At 41.7% G+C, this 19,654-nt stretch overlaps 1 protein-coding gene and 1 pseudogene across 2 annotated transcripts; one reads left to right on the forward strand and one right to left on the reverse strand.

Annotated features, from left to right (window-relative positions):
* Positions 1-5,105: 5,105 nt before the first annotated feature.
* LOC125549327 (carbon catabolite-derepressing protein kinase-like) lies at positions 5,106-9,278 on the reverse strand. Of its 2 annotated transcripts, none has more exons than XM_048712765.2 (10): positions 8,786-9,277; positions 7,994-8,182; positions 7,509-7,702; positions 6,766-6,948; positions 6,542-6,673; positions 6,215-6,400; positions 5,778-5,870; positions 5,622-5,705; positions 5,395-5,535; positions 5,106-5,317 (listed from the first exon to the last, which is right to left on the reverse strand). In XM_048712765.2, the coding sequence occupies exons 1-10, from the start codon at positions 9,165-9,167 to the stop codon at positions 5,249-5,251; spliced, it is 1,653 nt and encodes a 550-aa protein (XP_048568722.1). In that variant the 5' UTR covers positions 9,168-9,277; the 3' UTR covers positions 5,106-5,248. The 2 variants fall into 2 exon arrangements, with proteins under 2 accessions (XP_048568722.1, XP_087370272.1); XM_087514146.1 differs by having other exon boundaries at positions 5,159-5,317; positions 5,395-5,498; positions 8,786-9,278.
* A 6,236-nt stretch (positions 9,279-15,514) lies between these two features.
* LOC147981877 (uncharacterized) lies at positions 15,515-16,362 on the forward strand (annotated as a pseudogene).
* Positions 16,363-19,654: the final 3,292 nt, after the last annotated feature.

Here is a 19,654-nt window from a genome sequence, read left to right on the forward strand (position 1 = left end):
TCAAGCGCATTTTCTCCATCTTGATCTTGTGATCATCGACGACATCGGCAACATGCAACTCCAATTCCATCTTCTTCCCCTCAATTCTTTTCAATTTTTCTTTCAAATATTCGTTTTCTCTTTCAACTAAATTTAACCTCTCGACAATAGGGTCGGTTGGAATTTCCGGTTCGCATACCTCCTAGATAAAAATATCTATGTCAACTTGATGGGCATAATTTGTCATAAACACAAAATGCAACAAAATAGTTATAAAATAAAATATACCACATCTGAATCATAACCAGGACGAGGGCCGACGGGGACAGATATCAAAACCATGGCACTATGAATAACAAACAACGCACGGGTAAGATAATTATACAAGTAACTATATATCTAAATCACTCAAACATGATTTTTGTATATAAAAAAGATAAGAACAAGAGGCTCACCCCACAAGGTGGTGCCGACGACAGGACGGTGCGGACGATCGATGGTGGTTAGGACGGAGACGGGAAGGCACTAAGTAAACCACATCTACATATGCAAACTAAGAGTTATATTGAGCTCAAATTGCATATAAATCAAATAAACTAGCTACCACATATAATTCCTCCCAAATTACTAGAACCCACAAATTAATGACTATATAAAGCATTGCAAGAGCTAACCTAGCAATGAGAGATGAAAGGACAAAGTTTCTTACCTTTGTGATCACTTGAATGGATGGGGGCCTTCAAATCTTGATAGAATTTAGGCAAAATGTGTGATGAGCTCGGGGTAGAGGGGAAGAACAGAGATTAGAGGGGAAAGGGGGAAAACAGAGCGAGCTCGGGTGGATGAAGAGTTTATATAGGACGACCTTTAGTACCGGTTCGTGCCACGAACCGGTACTAAAGGTGCTGGAGGGGCCCAGACTGGCAACATCCTGCCACCACTCTCTTTAGTACCGGTTTGTGGCACAAACCGGTACTAAAAGTTCGACACGAACCGGTACTAATGAGAGCGGCCCGCCTAGCCGCTGGACCGGCACTAATGGTCACATTAGTGCCGGCTCAAATACAAACCAGGACTAATGAGCTGAACATTTGACCCTTTTTCTACTAGTGAAACTAAATCATTCACTAAACAGCATCTAGCAAAACATTTCACAATTTAGAACCATACATCATACATTCTGTCAAGAAGTTGGTACAGAATATGATAACCAACTTACTGAAGCATTATTGTTATTTGCAATCATGTTATCTCGAACTTATTATTTTTGTTAGCTCATGGGGTTGACTCTGGAAAATACTTTGCTCCAGAGTTGTAGAAACCAAACTAAAAGAAGTTCACAAACCTTCCTTGGTATTTTTGAGATTTTTTCATGGCGCTAATTCTAGGAAATAAAGAGTGTGGTATGCATATAAATAAAACCACGTGTGAAATTCTTTGCGAGCCTTTTACACATGCTACTCTATGCAGGGAAGAGAAACGCTAGTGAAAACATATAAATTATGTGAGACCCACATATATTGTAATTTCTGCTTGGAACCTGCATTTCCTTTCTCCTTTTAAACACACTAAAAGCATTTATTTTTCAAATTTATTTAACTATTTTAGTCAACTAACATTTTGGTAAGTACATGGACACTAACACTTTTATTTATTGTCACAAACATTTCATTTCAAATAGCCACATGTCGCATGCTAGGCGTTCCCTCTGGATTTCTGGTTTCTTTTTATGAATGTGTTTTCAGGTTTATATAGTTTTGTTTTTTGGTTTTTCTATATTTTCTTTGTTTTTATTGGTTTTCAAGAAAAAATAATTGCATACAATAAAAAGAAGCAAATATGTGCTTCCTGTTAGAAGAAAGTTTGTGCTTCTACCATGAGAAGCACCACATGTGCTTCCACGGGAAGAGCACAAAGCACAACTGTGTTTCCCCCCTAAAAAGAAAAGAAAACACATTTTGTGCTTCCAAAAATAAAGAAAAAACTGCAACGGTGCTTCCGGGCTCCTTTTTTGTTCTCTTATTTTTCATTATTCGCTTTTGGTTTACAATTTTGTTTTTCCGATTTTGTTTTCCCTATAGTTCTTTTATTATTTTGTTTTCTCTTTTGATTTCCGGTTTTCTTTTGGAAAAAAAGTTCATTGAAATCTATTAACATAGGATCTTCTTTCTAAGATCTCGACAGAAGAAATCCAACAGTGAAAATGGTTCGATCTTTGGACGGACAGTTCAAGGCATAAAACTTTTTAAATCAATGGATCTACGAAAAATGGAAAACTTGCAGGTTACAAATAGTGGCGCTCATGTAGGCGGCACTTCTCTGCACATGAGAAGGTAGGGAGTAACCTTTGCAAACTGTAGCAAGGTGGGCCTGTCCAGTTCCGGGTTCTGCTAATTTTTTTTTTTGCTCCTTTGTGGTTTTTTGTTTCAGTTTTTTAGTACCCTTTTTCTTTTATTTCAAAAAAAGTTTCCTTAAAAATGTTAAGTAATTTTTAAAATTATTTTAAATTTTCAAAAGATGTTCCAATTTCTCAAATAATGTTAGTTTTCTCAAAAAATCATAATTTTAAAAAATTTAATTTTTTTTATAAAAATTTACAGATTGAAAAAATGTTCGACACAAATCTAAAGATATTCATGTTTTTAGAAAATAGTTTTTAAAAAAATCATATTTCAAACAAATTTTTGTTTTTTTTATTACACGGTGAAATTTTTAATACATTTTGAATAATTCTTCAATATTCAATAAACGTATACTAAATATTTGTGGAATATCTATTGATTATTTCTTATTACACACGAGCAGTTTTGCTAATATTTAGTGTACTTTGTTTTAATACCCAGTTAGTATTATTTAAAATTTGTTAATATTTTTTAAAAAAATTGGAACATTTTTTCGAATTCATGAAGATCTTTGGATTTTGGAATATTTTTTCTAATTCATTTTTCAATCTCAAACAGTTACTGAAATTTGAAACATTTTATAAAATGAGGAAAGAAACAAAAGAAATAAAGAAACGAAAAAAGGAAACAAAAATAGAAATCACGCCAGCCTGATCCATGGCATAGGGACGAGGCCCAAGATGATGTATTTAGGAAGAGAACGACACCCATGGGCGCCGCCATGGCTGGCTCCAAACACGAAATTTCACTCAAAAACTCACCAGAGCCACCTGGAGGCGCCCCGGTCATCACCAAACAAGGGCAAACACATCCTCATTAGATCTAGGCACTACTGAAGCAGGCCAGAGCTTCCCGTCCCTACATCCCTTACCTCCTACACAACCAAGAAGTGAAGCCGTCACTCATGGAGCCTGACGGAAAGCCATCTGTGTAGGTGTAGCCTGCCATCTAGTGCCGCTGTCATGAAATCCTCAGACAAACTCATCATCAACGTCGTAACACGTAGTCGCCGTCCTAACCAATCCACGAGACACTGCCTTAACATGAGCAATGAGTGACCAGGGCACGTGCAAGGAGAAACTAGCCTCAGCGGGCTGGGGGGGGGGGCAAGTCCAACCCCAGCACCAGTAGCCAACATAGCATGCGGCCATCTACCAACCAGCACTACCGAGAGGGGTGGGTGTCGGACATCAAATCTGGCCAATCAAGATCCATATAGGGGACCCCCATCATATCCGGTGCCTCCAACCACCAGGGGGTAGCCGTTACCGTAGGCCGCCAAGCACCCACCTCATTCGGCTCCCCGCGACCTGCTCCATCACCGCCATGGAAACCTACCACACCCGTCAGCCATGCGCCCGCGGGAGAAGATCGTCACCGCCAACGCGGTGCCACCGGGAAGGCACCACCGCCACCACACCACAACTTCACCCGCCCAGAAGCCATGTAGGAAGCCGCCAATCCCAACCCTAGCCACCCTGCAGCCCGCACCATCCACATGGTGAGAGATAGACCTCGCTGTCCTATGCACACACCAACCACCGCTAGTCCGCCACTACCACATTGCCCACTGCACTAGCCGACGGCCATGCCGGAGCCAGATGCCCGTGACCCTCGTCGCCCTCGGCCCATACGCATACGGCACACTGGCACTAGATCCTTCTGGATATGGTCAAGGACAGCCCGCACACAACCACCCGAGAAAAATGACGTCGCGGCCGCCGCACCACAGCTGAGCTCTAGAGCACCGCCATGGCGCCACCAAACGAAGATGTCGCCACCTCGCACACCCGCCATCGCATGGTTGGCCCCCGTGGCAGCCAGGCGCTTCCACGTCTATGGCCGTGACGCACGCATGCCGTCACACATTGCATTGTAGATGCACACAGCATCACCATATTCAACAGCAAGGCAAATAGAAACCATATCATGCAATAATATCACAAAAGCTTGTGCTGTCGCATCACCACCAGCAGTACGTGGCGCAGCTTGCAGAATCAGAAAAGGTTCACCACAACCTATTTACCATACATAAGTCTTATTTATAACAACCACTTAACCTTTTTGGTGCTTGACACAGGACTAGTCACTCAAACAAACGCGGTTCTCTGTCAGGGACAGGGTAAACCGAAGATGAAACACATAACCTACATACTTGCACACCATCACTTATTCACCATTGCGACCATGAACCACACCACATGGGACAGTCATATGTTTTGCTATTCACCACTCAACCAGAACAGGCACCAGCTATAGAACCCTAAGGTTGGTAAGGAAGGCCGCACAAAATTCTAGGAAGAGGAGCTGAGGTCCAGTAACTCTCTGCATATCTAGCAGGTACTTGTCATCCCTGGTCTTGTAAAGCTGGAGAAAAAATAAATTAAAGTTAGAACCAAATACACAGTATATACAGTACCATGCCGGCGAATTGTAATTTCTAACACCAACACTGTGCAGCTTTAAAACATGGGAAGTTATTTCTACCAACTTGCATGAGTCAGTCGACAATAGTTGTTGGTAATAGCAGACACATGCAAGACATAATAATGGTCACTTGGTAAGAATTATGAATCAAATATATTGGCTCCAGCAAAATCGTTATTTTATCTAGTGACGCCACTGTGAAGGCGATATTGAGTAGAAAATCCCTTTTTTTGTTATTGCAAAAAAATACTTTAGTAGTAGAAGGTGTTGCAGACCTGAATTTCAAACTTGATCACAACAGGTAGCCTCCTATTAACATCACCATTATCCATGATAGTAGAGTCATCAACAAAGCTGTGGTTGGCATCTAACAACATATCACTGACATGAGGAAACCCAGGGCACCACCTGCATTTCATGTTGTAGTCCACATTCTTTTTTCAACGGACATTTAATACCTTAAGTGCCTTTAGAACCTCAATCAATATCGCGCGAGGTTGAGCTCGAGACTGCTGGATAAGTGATGCATTAGCTCAACAGCTGAATGTGCAAAACAAAGCAAAGTAAAGTGGACAGTTTGCAAGACCTGGAGCCCAAGAGCCCATTTTCTTTCAACGCTGTAATATGGCCACAAGCCACCGCCATGAGAATCATTACTTCCTGGAAGATAATTCTTGGTACTTGGGCTTGCTGATTCCGATAGAGTAAACTGATTAAAAATCATATCCTAGAGAGCCATCCATTCATAAAGTTAATAGTGCTTAAACCTTTAGTGCATTAAATAGGTCATAGATGGTGCAAATGTGGACTAACCATTTCTTGTTGATAGTGAGCCCCCAAATAGCCACTAGTAGCCCAGAACCGATTGTCCAAGAGCAAGTAATATGCAACAGTTTCCTGGAAACATATAGTATAAAGTCAGTTATGAAAACAGAAAGGACTGAACCACTGATTTTCGTTTGAATGTACCTTATTTTTCATCCTATTGCACAATGATTCACACACATGATCTTTATCATATCCCAGATTGGCAACATCTTGAAGTGTATCTTCGTCAATCTCCTGAAATGAACGTCTAGCAAATCAGCATATCATTGCCATAGAAACGGCATTTGAATGCTTGATAATAAATGATTTTTTTGATAAATAAAGAGCAGCATTACATGGAGACTTGACGTGATACCTTCCCGAAACCAAGGGCACAACTATGGCCATTGATTTCTTATTATCTTTTCTTTGCAAATATTACATTGATATTATAGCCATAAAAGAGAGCATTTCACGACAAAAGTATTCTTAATTTTCCTATCATCCATCCAAAATCCTGTATATATTAGTGGATAAAGGGTGAAAAGTTTTACTGTGCAGATATGATAGTCGCTTGAAATGTGAAATAGATGGGGTACCATTTTGGCTTGCTGTGCTATGTTTGGTGGAGGCACTGCCAGGTAGCAAGGAAGGCGATTCTGAAACCACGGGTGGTCTCGAATTTCACAGATTGTGATTCTCTTCATGGGATCAACAATAAGCATTCTTGGGATCAAATCCTTTGCAAGATCAGATAAATGATTTGGAAGGATGTAGAAACCTCCCTGGAACACCAAATACGGGGGAGTCAAATCTCATGAAAAAATGAATTCTAAAGTCCAACTAATCTACATGAATTTGTTGATTTCCGGAAAAAAGGTAAACACTTGTCAGATCCAACTTAATCTACAAATGTTCTGTCACACCTTTATCTTATCGACCAATTTGGGAATGTTTTCATCATCAAATGGAACAGCACCACAAAGAAGAGCATAAAGTATCACCCCACAACTCCAAACATCAACCTCAGGTCCAGCGTACAATTCACCTGAGATAACCTATGCAGAAACACTCATTAAAGTTATTAACCAAGACGATGCGTGAGAAGAAGCATGAGGATAAGGACTCAAATAATAAAATAAGTGAATACCTCTGGTGCGGCATAGTTTAGACTCCCGCAGCTAGTCTTCAAAAAATGGCCATCATGCATCACATTGCTTAACCCAAAGTCAGCAAGTTTCACATTATATTTGGAATCAAGTAACAGGTTTTCTGGCTTTAGATCACGATGAACAACCATGTTTGTGTGGCAGTATTCAACACCCGATATAATCTGTTTAACAAAAAGTTAATTGAAAAAACTATTGAGACAAAACCTCAACATGCATTCAGTGAATCCGAAAGAACCCTTCAAATTACATATTTGCCTTCAGAAGGGATATACCATCTCTTTATGTTTTAAAGGACAATTTAATTTAAGCACTGATATTAAGACAATCAAGGCATGAAGAATAAGACGCCATTTAAACAAAAATTGATTTAATTAGTGATACTAAGATAACCAAGGCATGAAAAGATGAAGATGCCAAATGATACAAAAACAAAACAAAGAATCGACAAAAACTAACGAGCTTAAATATAATATAGTCTGACATTTTCTGTAAACCGTGTTTTTCCGGCCCCTCGCAAAAAATGTCATCGAGCAACAAATTATCGGTAAAACTTAGTCAATGAATGCAAACCAAGCAAATTGATCGTGATTTGCACAGTAAACACATGAGGAAGGTCAACAACTAGCAAGCATGTCCATACATTTGATGGTCGAAATAGGAAGCTCAACATATTGTTATTGCCAAAAAATGTGTTCCTACATGGCAAGAGCAGAATAGGCACCTGCTGGAAGATTCGACGGGCCTCATCTTCCTGTAACCGCCTTTTCATAACAATGTAGTCCAATAGGTCACCATTCTGGCAATATTCCATCACAACAAATATATCCTTCGGTGTCTCAATGACCTCATAAATCCGGATGATATGAGGGTGTATAAAGTCAATGAAGAACCTCAATATCTTGATTTCTCTATTTGCTGGAAATAAGATATGAGAAAACAATAGAGGTAAAGTGTTAGACATTGAGCCTATGACCAAAATGCGTATGCAAATTCTACTAACTCGCAGCAACAACACAAGCTGAACTTTCTTCTTAACCAAAGCCGAATGTATCCTATACTAATGTACATTATCTTGACTAATTGATTAAGTGGGAATTAGGAACACACCCACAAGTCTGACCAGCACTCTGAAAGCAGATAACTCGAAATCCTGAACAAGCAAGTCGAATGTATCCTAGACTATTGTACAAGGAGAAGGAGGCATACCTTTCTCTTCCATTTCCAGAGTTTTCATTTTACGACGGTTCAGAATCTTTATAGCAACTTTGTGTCCTGTAAGCTTATGCTCTGCAATCATCACTTTTCCAAATGTGCCTGCACCAAACGTTTCGCCCAGATTGTAGCTCTTCAATGCTTCATAATGTCCACCTCCTCTGTTGTTCCCATCCATTTTCACTATGCAAAAACAAGAGAAACAATATATGTGATTCAGTAAACAGATTTATAGTTCAGACGCAAGTTGATTGAAACTGGTAAAACACGAGTTATGTTGAATATACTGATCATGAATAACATGAAATATTTACTGGCGAGGGCAAGTGTGGTTCAAATTAAAGGTCAACGAAATGGGTGAAGTTCCCTTCTCAAATAGGGAGAGGCACAGCATATTCGATCTCTGAAGTATGGTTCAGTGAGATGATCGGCAACCAACAAGTACTATCTTGTACGGATAGAGTACGATCATAGTATATTACCATAAAACTGCCTGCACACGCAGCACTGAATGACTATAGGCCTTTCCTGATATGTAATGTATCAGGTCTGGCAAGGATAGTTGGGATAACAACTATCGAAAATGCCCGCTCGTGCTTTGGGTGCCCAGCCCTGGGGCGAAGACACAGATGACACATAGAATCCTAGCTGGTGGGTTAACATGGAAAGTATTCTTAAAAAGGTTCACAAATAAATACCATGAGTCGGCATATATGTGTGATAAACATGGAAGAGACATGCAAATGCAGTCATGCAACAATGAATGAGCTTTGTAGGATCTGTTACTAGTACTACTCGGATCGGCTGAGCGGTGGCAGCTCGAGGAAGCGCCCGCGGATGATGACCCGTCGGTGTGGCGGCGCGGATCTGTGCCGCGGATCGATGGAGGGGACCGGTGGCGGCTCGAGGAAGCGCCCACGGTTGATGACCCGTGGGCGTGGCAGCACAGATCCGCGCTGGGGATCGACGGAGGGGACCAGCGGCAGCTCGAGGAAGCGCCCGCGGACGATGACCCGAGGGCGTGGCGGCACGGATCCGCATTGTAGGTCGACGAAGGGGACCGGCGGCGGCTCGAGGAAGCGCCCGCGGACGATGACCCACGGGCGTGGCGGCACGGATCCGCGCTGCGGATCGACGGAGGGGACCGGTGGCCACCACATCCGGCCATCGGAAGGAGGGAGGGCGGCAGATCGGGGCCGGGGTCACGCCAGCGACGGGGCGAGGGGGAGAAGAGGAGGCAGGGGAGAGGAAGAGAGAATGGCGATCTTTTACTCGGCCGCCGCGAGCCGGAGTAAATATAACGACAAGATTGGGGTTCAAGCAAAAAATTTACTCCACTAATGGTAATAAGGGATCGGTTAGGTGCGGTTTAGAGGAGAAAAAAGCTAAATATACTCCCTTCTGCTTGCGACTGGATAGGGGATCGGTTAGAGTTGCCTTAACATGGAATATATTCTTAAAATGGTTCACAGATTAATATCATGACTCGGCATATATGTGTGGTAAACATGGAAGGGACATGCAAGAAATGCAGTCATGCAACAATGAATGAGCTAACACATGAATCTGCTAATAGTACTCAATAACTGTTCACACAAGAATACCACGTACCACAGTAGCATCAGAATCAGAATCCCCCGATTGCCCTGTAGGATCTTTTCGGCCGGCAACAGAATCGGAATCCATCGATCTCTCTGTAGGATCCTTTCCGCCATATATCTTTCTTATATATACTAGTACATGTTGTTGGATTATGGATGGGCTTAGGCTCATATAAAACACTAATCCCTTGTTAATCTTGAGGCCCATGTATGAGATGGCAGGTGATGGAAAGTTTAGTCCCACCTTACTAGTTGAGGAGAGTTGAGACCTCTTTATAAGGGCTGCTCTACCACTTGCCATTGGGAGCTTGGGAAGAGGAGTGGTACACGCGCGCCGCCAATTAGAGATACGGTGCTGACCCAAGCTGAGTGAGTGAAGGCTCCGGCTTGACCTCCTTCGCCGTCCACCTCGCCCCGCCCCGCCTTGGGTTGCGGGTTGTGGTAATAAGCCGAGCCGAAGCTTATTTTTGCCGCTCAGGAATGAATTAATTAATTAGGGATTAATTAACGAGTCGCTAACATGTGGGCCACTGTCCAAGATGTTGGACTGTGGTCTCACTTGCGTTGCCGGGATTCGTCGACCCCTTGCCGGGACCCTCGTTACCGTGATTCGTGCGACGCTTGCCGGGAACAACGACTCCCTTGCCGGGAGTGGGCCGACTCGATCTAAGAAGGCTCTGGCCAGTGAAGTAACCTAGTTCGGTTCACTCACTCCCTCTCGCTTGACCTAGCCGTCATCTACTGTTCCTCACTCTGTGCTGCCTTCGGCGATCCCATCCCGACGACCGCGTGCACGGCTGGTCGGGAGAGCAGGTGCCTTCGGAACCTTGTCGTTCGAGATCCTGCCCGGGAGAACGACAATAAGATTTCTGGGAAGCGTCTCGACGCGACTGCTCCCGATCCGTCCCCAACTCTGTTTGCCTCTTCTTCCACTACTTCCTCTGCATCGACACCATGGCCGACGCCGCCGCCGCTAAGAAGAAGGCCACAGACGATGCCGAGGCTGCTGCTGCAGCCGCCGCGTTGGTCTGGCCAACCGGAGGGTATGATCTGTTCATCCCTTGTTTACTCATACTTATACTAGCCGTATATGTGCTGCTCATAGAAGGTTCGATTCTATGTTCTGTACATGCTAGTATGCTTAGGTATTGCTATGAGATGCATACCTTTTATGCCATGCTTACTGTTTACTCATGGATAAGTCTAATCGGAAAAGTACTAATATTTCCAACACATATGTCCGTGCGTTGCAACAGGAGAGCTATTTCTTTGCGAGAAGCAATGTGAGAGATAATTGATTTGTCCACCAAAACGATCTCCATAACGGTGTGATAGAGAGGAGTTGTGGTCTTCTCGCGGGTCATGTTTGTCCCGTGAGATCTTGATATTGGCGGGGTTAGTTGGAGTGGCGGCAACCATCCAGCTCGTGCCTTTTTTTCGTCTAGGTCTGCCTCTGTCTCGGGGTTGTATCTGCCTCCTCATTTGGTAGCTATGCGGTGACCTTCAGGGCACGGGTGTTTTTGACCACTCTGTCTTACGATTGTATAATCGGATGGATTACTAATTGTAGCGCATAAATCCCATTTCATTAGCATATTTAGCGCATAACCATACAACATTGTCCCTTCTTTATTAGGGTTTATTTTTTGATTATTTTAGCACTAATGTGCCCACTATTTTTTTATTCGAGCCAAACCAACATATTCTCTTTTATTGGCCCAAGAAAAAAATTCTCCCACGAACGACCCAGTAGGGGAGTGCGGCTAAGGCTCAATATTGCCTGTGCAATGAAACAATTTTTTTCTTGGACCAACTGCGCAGGGGCTACTATATGAAGCTAGTTACATAAAATAGCGCGTGAGACACACATCAGTTCGTGTATGGGCCAACACACTGGTAGGCTCGAAAACGACCTATGTTTGTAAGGCGCGAAAAAATCCAAAAAAATGATGAGTTGAAGGATCAAAATCTTAACCTCAAAGACCCGACTACGTGCTGCTAGCTACTCGAAGACACGAGTCCTACCAACTAATGGCCAACTCAAAGATTTAAGATCATACTCCAATGTCAGATTGGTAAAAAAATTACTTTAAAAAATATACAAATTACTGAATATTCTTGGAAACATGAATAATTTTGAAAGTCCCAAACTTTTTTGTCATTCTTTACATTTTTTCAGAATTACACAACAAAATTTGAAACGTTCTAAATTCACAATTTTATTTGAAAACATGAACCTTTTATAATAACATGAATAGTTTTTGAATTTGTGATTTTTTTTGCAAAAGGAAACACATTTTGAAAACTCAGAACAATTTTTTCAAATGTGTTTCTTTAAACTCGGACATTATTCTGAATTTGCGAACATTTCACTAAAATATGAATATTTTTCATATTTAGAAATTTTTTTAAATGCTACTTTTTCGGAAAATTTCAAATAACTTTGGAAAACACAAGGAAAAAATAGATTTTTTAAAATCTGAACCAATATTGGAAGGAGTACAAAGATCTAATGTTTTGAATATTTTGCAAAACATAATATATCTTAAAAATTTCTGCATTTTATTAAAAACGTTATTTTTTATGATATTATGAATTTAAAAAAATACTAAAAAAGGGAGAAAGAAAAATAAAATTGAAAGGAAAAAAAGAAAAAAGAAAAAGAGAAAGAAACGAAGAATGAAAAATAGAAACATAAGACAGAACAAAAAGAAGAAAATGGTTCAAGACAACCTGGGCGCGCTATACGAATTTGCGACTATTTTGGAATGAGAACAAAGATTTAATGTTTTTATTTTTTTTATAATGTAATATATTTCAAAATTCAGATTTTTTTTAAATTGCATTTTTCTGATATTATGAACTTTTTAGAAAAAAATAGTATATGAAAAAGGGAGAAACATAAATAAAATTCAAAGAAAAAAAGGAAACAGAAACAGAAAATAAAAGGAGAAAGAAATAGAAAAAGAAAAATAGAAAGATAAATCAGAACAAAGAAAAAGAAAACGGGTCAGCCCAGCTTGGTGGCCATGTGTGAATTTTCTGTTATTTGACGCTCACTGCAATAAATAGAGTTTTGCTACTTACAGGGGCACGAAAATAAACGGGCTGGCTTTGCTGGGCCACACTACTTGCGGCCCATGTATGAAATTCGGGCGTTTTCCTTTTCTAATAGAGAATGAACAAAAAATTAGTACCACCTCGAATAGAAAAAACTTTTCGATGGTGAACGGATGAAAAAATTGGAGAAACACACCTTACTTTATTAGTAGGTATAGATAGGGTAACACTATTCTAAGTGTGAGTGTAGAATAGTTTATTCTACACCCCCAGTAATTCTATGTACAAAATCTAGTAAAACACTATATAAAATGTAGTAATTATGAAATATACTTTTTACTATCCAGTTTTTAATTTCCTACATTATCAGAAAAATTACTATATTTTGTACGCTGCGATACCATGTCTATATCTATCTATCTATCTATACCTATACTAATTTATGACTTTCAAGAAATTCCCACGTTAATTAGAAATCTATACCTATACTAATTTGTGACTTCCAAGAAATTCCCATGTTAATTAGAATTAGGAGCCGTTTATCTGGTGGAACCGAATTATTACGGTCTAGATCTTCCGTTAATTCTCTAAAGATACAACGTTAATCAGAAATTCCCTATAAATTACGAGAGCCGTCAGATGAAGTAGACGTCCTGAAGATTAGAACATGCGCTCTACCTCTCTCTCATAATCTGTCACGACACCCTCCTTCCTCTCCTTCCAATCTCTCTCTCTCTCTCTCTCAATTGTACCTCAAAAGAAAAAACACTCCGGATCTCAAAAGAAAAAAACACTCCCGATCTAAAAGGCTGAGCCACCAACGGCGGCTCAAAAGAGAAAACACCCCCGAACTCAAAAGAAAAAACACTTCCGATCTAAAAAGTTGAGCCATCCCCGACGGGGACCGTGATCTCATAAGTTGAAGCTTCCCTGGCGGCGACCATGATCTCACATCGAGCCTTCCCTCCCATCACTCCTCCCGTCCTCTTCTTCTCCTTGAACCTACATGTATGTACCAGTTGCAGTGATGGATAGCCGGAGCTGAGCCGAGGGGAAGGAAGAGATAGATGAGTCATACTCAAGATATTCTCCATCGGCAAGGACCAATTCTTCCATCCCTTCAGATTCCAACCCGCGGTTAATCTCATGCAATTTGATCTGTACGTGATCCGTGTGTGCTGTGCAATGACACTGGTAAACGAAAATTTGTCCATTGCATTAACGCCGGTTTGCATTTGTTTGTCGATGTTGCTGGTTTTGATTTTTAGAGTCTTCTCAACGCCAACAAGAGATAATTTTTGGATGGTTGTCGCACAAATTGACATTGTTGCTTTTGATTTTCAGGGCCTGCCCACAAACGATAGGCATTTAGAGTGGTTTAACAATAAGGGAACCTACAGATTGTTGTCACATGACGCTGACGAGATAAACTGTTGAGGATCAGTCACTAATTGTCAGGACGCTTACCACTGTGCCCATAAAAAAAACTCTAGCTAACCTGGCTGTGGAAGAGCCTCGGTGTTAATTCTGAACTGCTAGGGGGCAACGTCTTCTCCTCCCCATGAACTCTCCACAATGTGGCGGCAACCACCCAGGCGATTGGCTACTGTCTGGCTACCTCCATGTAGATGAGAAAAGAATTAGACTTCTTGAGACACATCTATGTAATGAAAGAAACAAATTGGATCAAAGAATAAAAGAGGAATTTTGAAGGAAAGCAGCTGTTAGTCCTACGCTTCTACTCTTCTTCCCTCTACTTACTTCATTTTTCCTGTAATCTGCATGGCTACATGGTCTGATGCTTCCTGTGAGAACAATCATATATGAGTTTTCCACTTTGTTTTATGCCTTGAGTTAGTTCTTTCTTCCCAAAAATAATAACACTCGGTTAATAATGTCTTACAAAGACAACTTGGAGATTTTTTTTTAGTCCTTTGGATCTTGCTTTTGAAGCATCGGCTGCCTCCTTTGTCTCGACGAGAAAAAGGACTGGCTATAGCAAGAATGGGATGCCGTGAGGCATCCATGTAGAGACATGTCTGATATGGTTTAGTACATTTTGCCCGTATTAACATGAGTGCTCAGTACAATATTTAAAAACAGTAATTTCTGACAACATGGATGCCAGATTTAGTCAGTACCGTAGATGTAGGTTCTGAAGCATTTGAATATGGGAGTTTTAGCTCTGTATTCACTAACTACCAAAGATACATACGCGAGTGTTTGCTTCCTTTTGTTTATGTGATTCAGATATTTGCAAGCCTCACAATGTGTGCCACTGAATTATGTTGTTCTGCAAAGGTCTGGATATATTCATGGATGCTTCAGATTTCAATTTTGATTATCATTTGACATAGCTATCTAATTAGCTTTGCAAGATATATTTTTTTATCATCTGTTTGTTGCAGCGCACTGTAACTTGCCAGAAAAAAAATCATATTATATATAGAAGGTGAGAGCGTATGATTGAAGACCACGATAATAAATCGCTCGAGAGCACGGTTGTCAGACGCTGCCCTTCCTCCTCAACTAGCTGAGTTCAGCCCAAGGCCGTGTCCTTTCTCAAGACAACTTCCCCTGGAAGTAGCTCCCATCACACATCTCCTGAATCGATCATGCCTTCAGGTCATCCAGCGACCGTGTGCTCCTCTCGCTACCTTTTTCCCATATTGGTTTGTTTCCCTGCAGTTTCTCTCATCCCACCCTCTCTGATTTCTATCCATTCTATGCGCTATGTTTTACAAGATGCGACCGTGTGCAGCGCCCGTATTTGCTTATTGTATTATATGTTCAGAACCGAGTACATTAACTTGCATGTCAGTAGTCAGCCCGAGATTAAGATCCAATTTCATGGATGCATGCATCAGTTCTCACAGCGGGTTCTCAAATCAAACCGTCCCTCCCGAGTCACCCCCATGCGGCAGCTGGGAGGCCCCAGATCCCGTCGCCCCCGACTGCCCCCCTCGTCCTCCTCCTCCCTCGTCGCCGCCAGAAGGCGCGGCTAGGCAAAGCCTTGCCGTCGCCGGCGGCGGCGGGGACTAGGTGCCTCCCGCTCGTGAGGAGCTGGCGCGGGCCGGCGCCCCCGGGCCGGAACATGGCGTGCGGCCGGACATCACGACGGGGGCTAGCGGCGCTCCGGCGATCCCATTCCCCATGGCAGGTGGCTTCAAGATTTGGGGTGCCATGGTCGCTAGGGATAGCGGCATGACCAGATCGGCGGCGGCGCAACCGGATCTGGGCTCAGGCGTGAGCTTGCTCTCCGGCTCACGGTCGGTGCAATGGCGAGTGCGACACGTCGGCAGCTGGACGGATCTGTGGGATTCCATCTGTGTCTGGTCCTTGACAACCCGGGCAACTCCGAGGGAAACCCTATATCTCCTTGGGATCGAGCGATGGCGGTGCTCTTGCGCCGTACCTCTTCAGGGCATCATTTTGGAGTTTGCTACGGTCGAAGGAACCAGCGAGGACAGTGGCGTACGCCCGGTGGGGCAACTGCCGATGAAAATCGCACCGACTACAGTCATGGCGGATGATGGCGGTGTCTTTGATGTCGTTTCCTTGTCGAGGCATCGTTGTTGTAGTTGGCGTCATCAGGCTCGGGTTGCTCCGGGGGAAACCCTAGAGCCGGGTCTCCCAAATCGAACGATGATGGCGTTCTTAATAGCGCTTTCCCTCATGGGGGCATCATTTTGGAGCAAGTGATGGCTGGAGGACACAAGAGGAGGAGCGGTGCTTCATCACACACATTGATGGTGTCGGATCTCGATGGCATGGCGCTTTGGAGATTAGGCGTATGATGTGCGATGATGGACTCGCGCAGGAGGTCGACGCTGTCTAGCGTCATCGTGGCGTCGACGCAGCTAGACCGGGCAACGTTCATGCAGCAGTACAGCTCTGAAGATGGATTGGTGGCAGTTGGCTGTGGCGGCCTCATACCCGGCAGACGTCCTGGTTGAGGAGCACGCCGAACTGGTGGGTGCCCATACCCGACAAGCGTCATGGTTGAGACCTCAGATCTTAGATGTTAGGTTTGGCTGTGAGGTCTGTTTGATATTAGACTCAGACTATCAGCATCCCTTCATCAATTGAATATGAGTAGCGACATTTTTGTTGCCTAGACGGTGGCTTCGGTCTTACTGTTGTATGACTTTGTAAGGTTTTGTGTGAATAATTAATAAAATGGCTGCATGCATCGTCTAGACGTAAAGGCTGGGTCCTTCTCCATTTTTTAAAAAAATAGATGCATGCATGGGCATAAATATCACAGATGCATGAGTGTGACCTCTTTAAGTCTGATGTCGTACAAATATAGTAGCATCCATAATCTATGTGTACGTAGAGATTCTTTATTTACTTGGTAGCCCTTTTTGGTAACTGTATTCTTTGATATATATATATATATATATATATATATATATATATATATATATATATATATATATATATATATATATATATATATATATGGGGTCACACTATTCGTCACCCTGGGTGAGGACTAGTTATTTTTCACCCTCCCTCTATTTTACCATTAATGCACCGTAATTTTACGTTCTGTAAGTTTTGTCTTATTTCCGACGCAAAAAAAGGACCGTAAGAAAATATATAATCACCGTAAAAAATATTTTATGTAATGTAAAATTACAAACATAAAAACATAGTCTAAAATACACATAAACTGTAAATTTTCTTGTCTTATGACCTATATTTTTATTTTCTTATGTCAAATTTTATGTAGTGAATCAATAGAAATGTAACTATTTAAATTCGAAATGTAATTTAATTATGAAATGATCATAAGATTACCTCGGATAAAGAATAACTTATTCTGCAGCCTGGGTGATGAATAGTAATTCAAAATTTTATGTAGTGAATCAATTGATGAATAGTAACTATATATATATATATAATGTTACTATTCATCACCCAGGGTGCAGAATATGTTATTCTTCACCCGAGGTAATCTTACGATCATTTTATAATTAAATTATGTTTGGAATTCAAATAGTTACATTTCTATTGATTCACTACGTAAAATTTGACATGAGAAAATAAAAATATAGGTCATAAAACAAGAAAATTTGCAGTTTATGTGTATTTTAGACTATATTTTTACGTTTGTAATTTTACATAACATAAAATATTTTTTACGGCGATTATATATTTTTTACGGTCTCTTTTTGCGTCGGAAATAAGACAAAACTTACGGAACGTAAAATTACGGTGCATTGGTGGTAAAATAGGGGGTGAAGAATAACTATTACATGCCCGTGCGTTACATCGGAAGAGATAATTGACATGTGTACCAAAATGTCCATCGACACAACAATGAAAACATCCTGACAGTGCCACTCGGCGACAGCAGGGAGGTGTCCACCAAAACGTGTCACAGAAACATTGGGACGGTGCCACCTGACGGCCGCAGAGAGGCACACACTGGCACTAGTAGAAAAAGGGCCTTCAGTCCCGGTTCATAAGGCCCTTTAGTCCCGGTTCTGGAACCGGGACTAAAGGGTCGGTACTAATGCCTATCCCTTTAGTCCCGGTTCAATCCAGAACTGGGACTAAAGGGTCGGTACTAATGCCTATCTCTTTAGTCCCGGTTCAATCCAGAACCAGGACTAAAAGGCGCGGCCACGTGGAGCTCCACCTTTAGGTTCACCAACCGGGACTAAAGGAAATTTTATGATTTTTTTTATGATTTTTTTTGAATTTTTTTTTTGAATTTTTTTGATTTTCAAATTTCTGAATTATTTTAACCTCTAGTCTGTAATCACCACCCCTCATCACTTCTCAATTTATCCTCTAATCACCCCTCATCATTCCAAATCATCTAACTTCCCAAACGGTCACCCATCCTCCCACTCCCCCAGCCTGAGCACGCTTAACTTCCGGGTTCTATTCTCCCTCGCTCCAAGTCTGCAATTGTTGTTTTCCTGACAATACTAAGATGTCAATCCTATTAACCTTCAGGAATTTTGCTTGAGCATGAAGTGCCACATTTCATAGTTTTATTTTGAAACTATTGTTTTAAAAAACAATAATTATTTAGTAACACTAATATTTCTTGAATAATTAGTTTGACCATTATTTGACCACAGTTTGACCACAGCTTGACCAGATTTGACCAAAATTGAAAAATAACAGAAATAATTATTTAGTAACACTAATATTCTAGAATAATTAGTTTGACCATTGTTTGACCACAGTTTGCCCACTGTTTGAATTTTTTTTCGATTTTTTTCACTCTAGATCTTAAAAGCCCCATAACTTTTTTCTATTAGGTTTTTGAGGATTTTGAAAATGTTCCCCCCGTTAAATTCGGGTGTAACTTTTCGAGTAGATGATTTTCCATATAAAAAACTTTTTCATCCGAGTTAGTATGCAAAAGTTATGCCCAATTTTACAAATTTCAGAGAGATTTTGCAAATAAAGTCAAAATTCACATTTGCAAATTTTCCCAACAACTAGACCACATATCACATGGGAAACTTATTTTCTTTTATTTTTTTGACATTTCCATCATTTTTTTTTAAATTGAAAAGGCGATCCAAGTGGGCGGGGTAGAGTTTGAAAATGGGACCTTTAGTACCGGTTCGTGGCACGAACCGGGACTAAAGGTCTCAACCCCATTAGTCCCGGTTCGTGCCTCAAACCGGGACTAAAGGTCTAATCTTTAGTCCCGGTTTGAGGCACGAACCGGGACCAATGGTTGTGGGCCAGGAGCGAGGCCCATTGGTCCCGGTTCATCCCACCAACCGGGACCAAAAGGTCCAGATGAACCGGGACCAATGGCCCACGTGGCCCGGCCGTCCCCCTGGGCTCACGAACCGGGACCAATGCCCCCATTGGTCCCGGTTCTGGACTGAACCGGGACTAATGGGCTGACCCGGCCTGGACCAAAGCCCTGTTTTCTACTAGTGTGGTCTAGCAGAAATGTATATTGATGGCGCATTAAGAATCATATTACACATATGATACTTTTGGTATAATT

Source organism: Triticum urartu, chromosome 3A, assembly GCF_056163025.1.
Source record: "Triticum urartu cultivar PI428250 chromosome 3A, HENAU_Tu73, whole genome shotgun sequence".
Taxonomy (NCBI): domain Eukaryota; kingdom Viridiplantae; phylum Streptophyta; class Magnoliopsida; order Poales; family Poaceae; genus Triticum; species Triticum urartu.

Excerpts from the sequence above, each read along its gene's own strand:
- LOC125549327 (XM_048712765.2), bottom strand. The coding sequence starts at position 9,167 with ATGGCCGGATGTGGTGGCCACCGGTCCCCTCCGTCGATCCGCAGCGCG. Across the intron at positions 7,703-7,993 it reads TCTGGAAATGGAAGAGAAAG|CAAATAGAGAAATCAAGATA; the intron begins GTATGCCTCCTT and ends TCTTATTTCCAG. Across the intron at positions 5,706-5,777 it reads GCAATAGGATGAAAAATAAG|GAAACTGTTGCATATTACTT; the intron begins GTACATTCAAAC and ends ATATGTTTCCAG.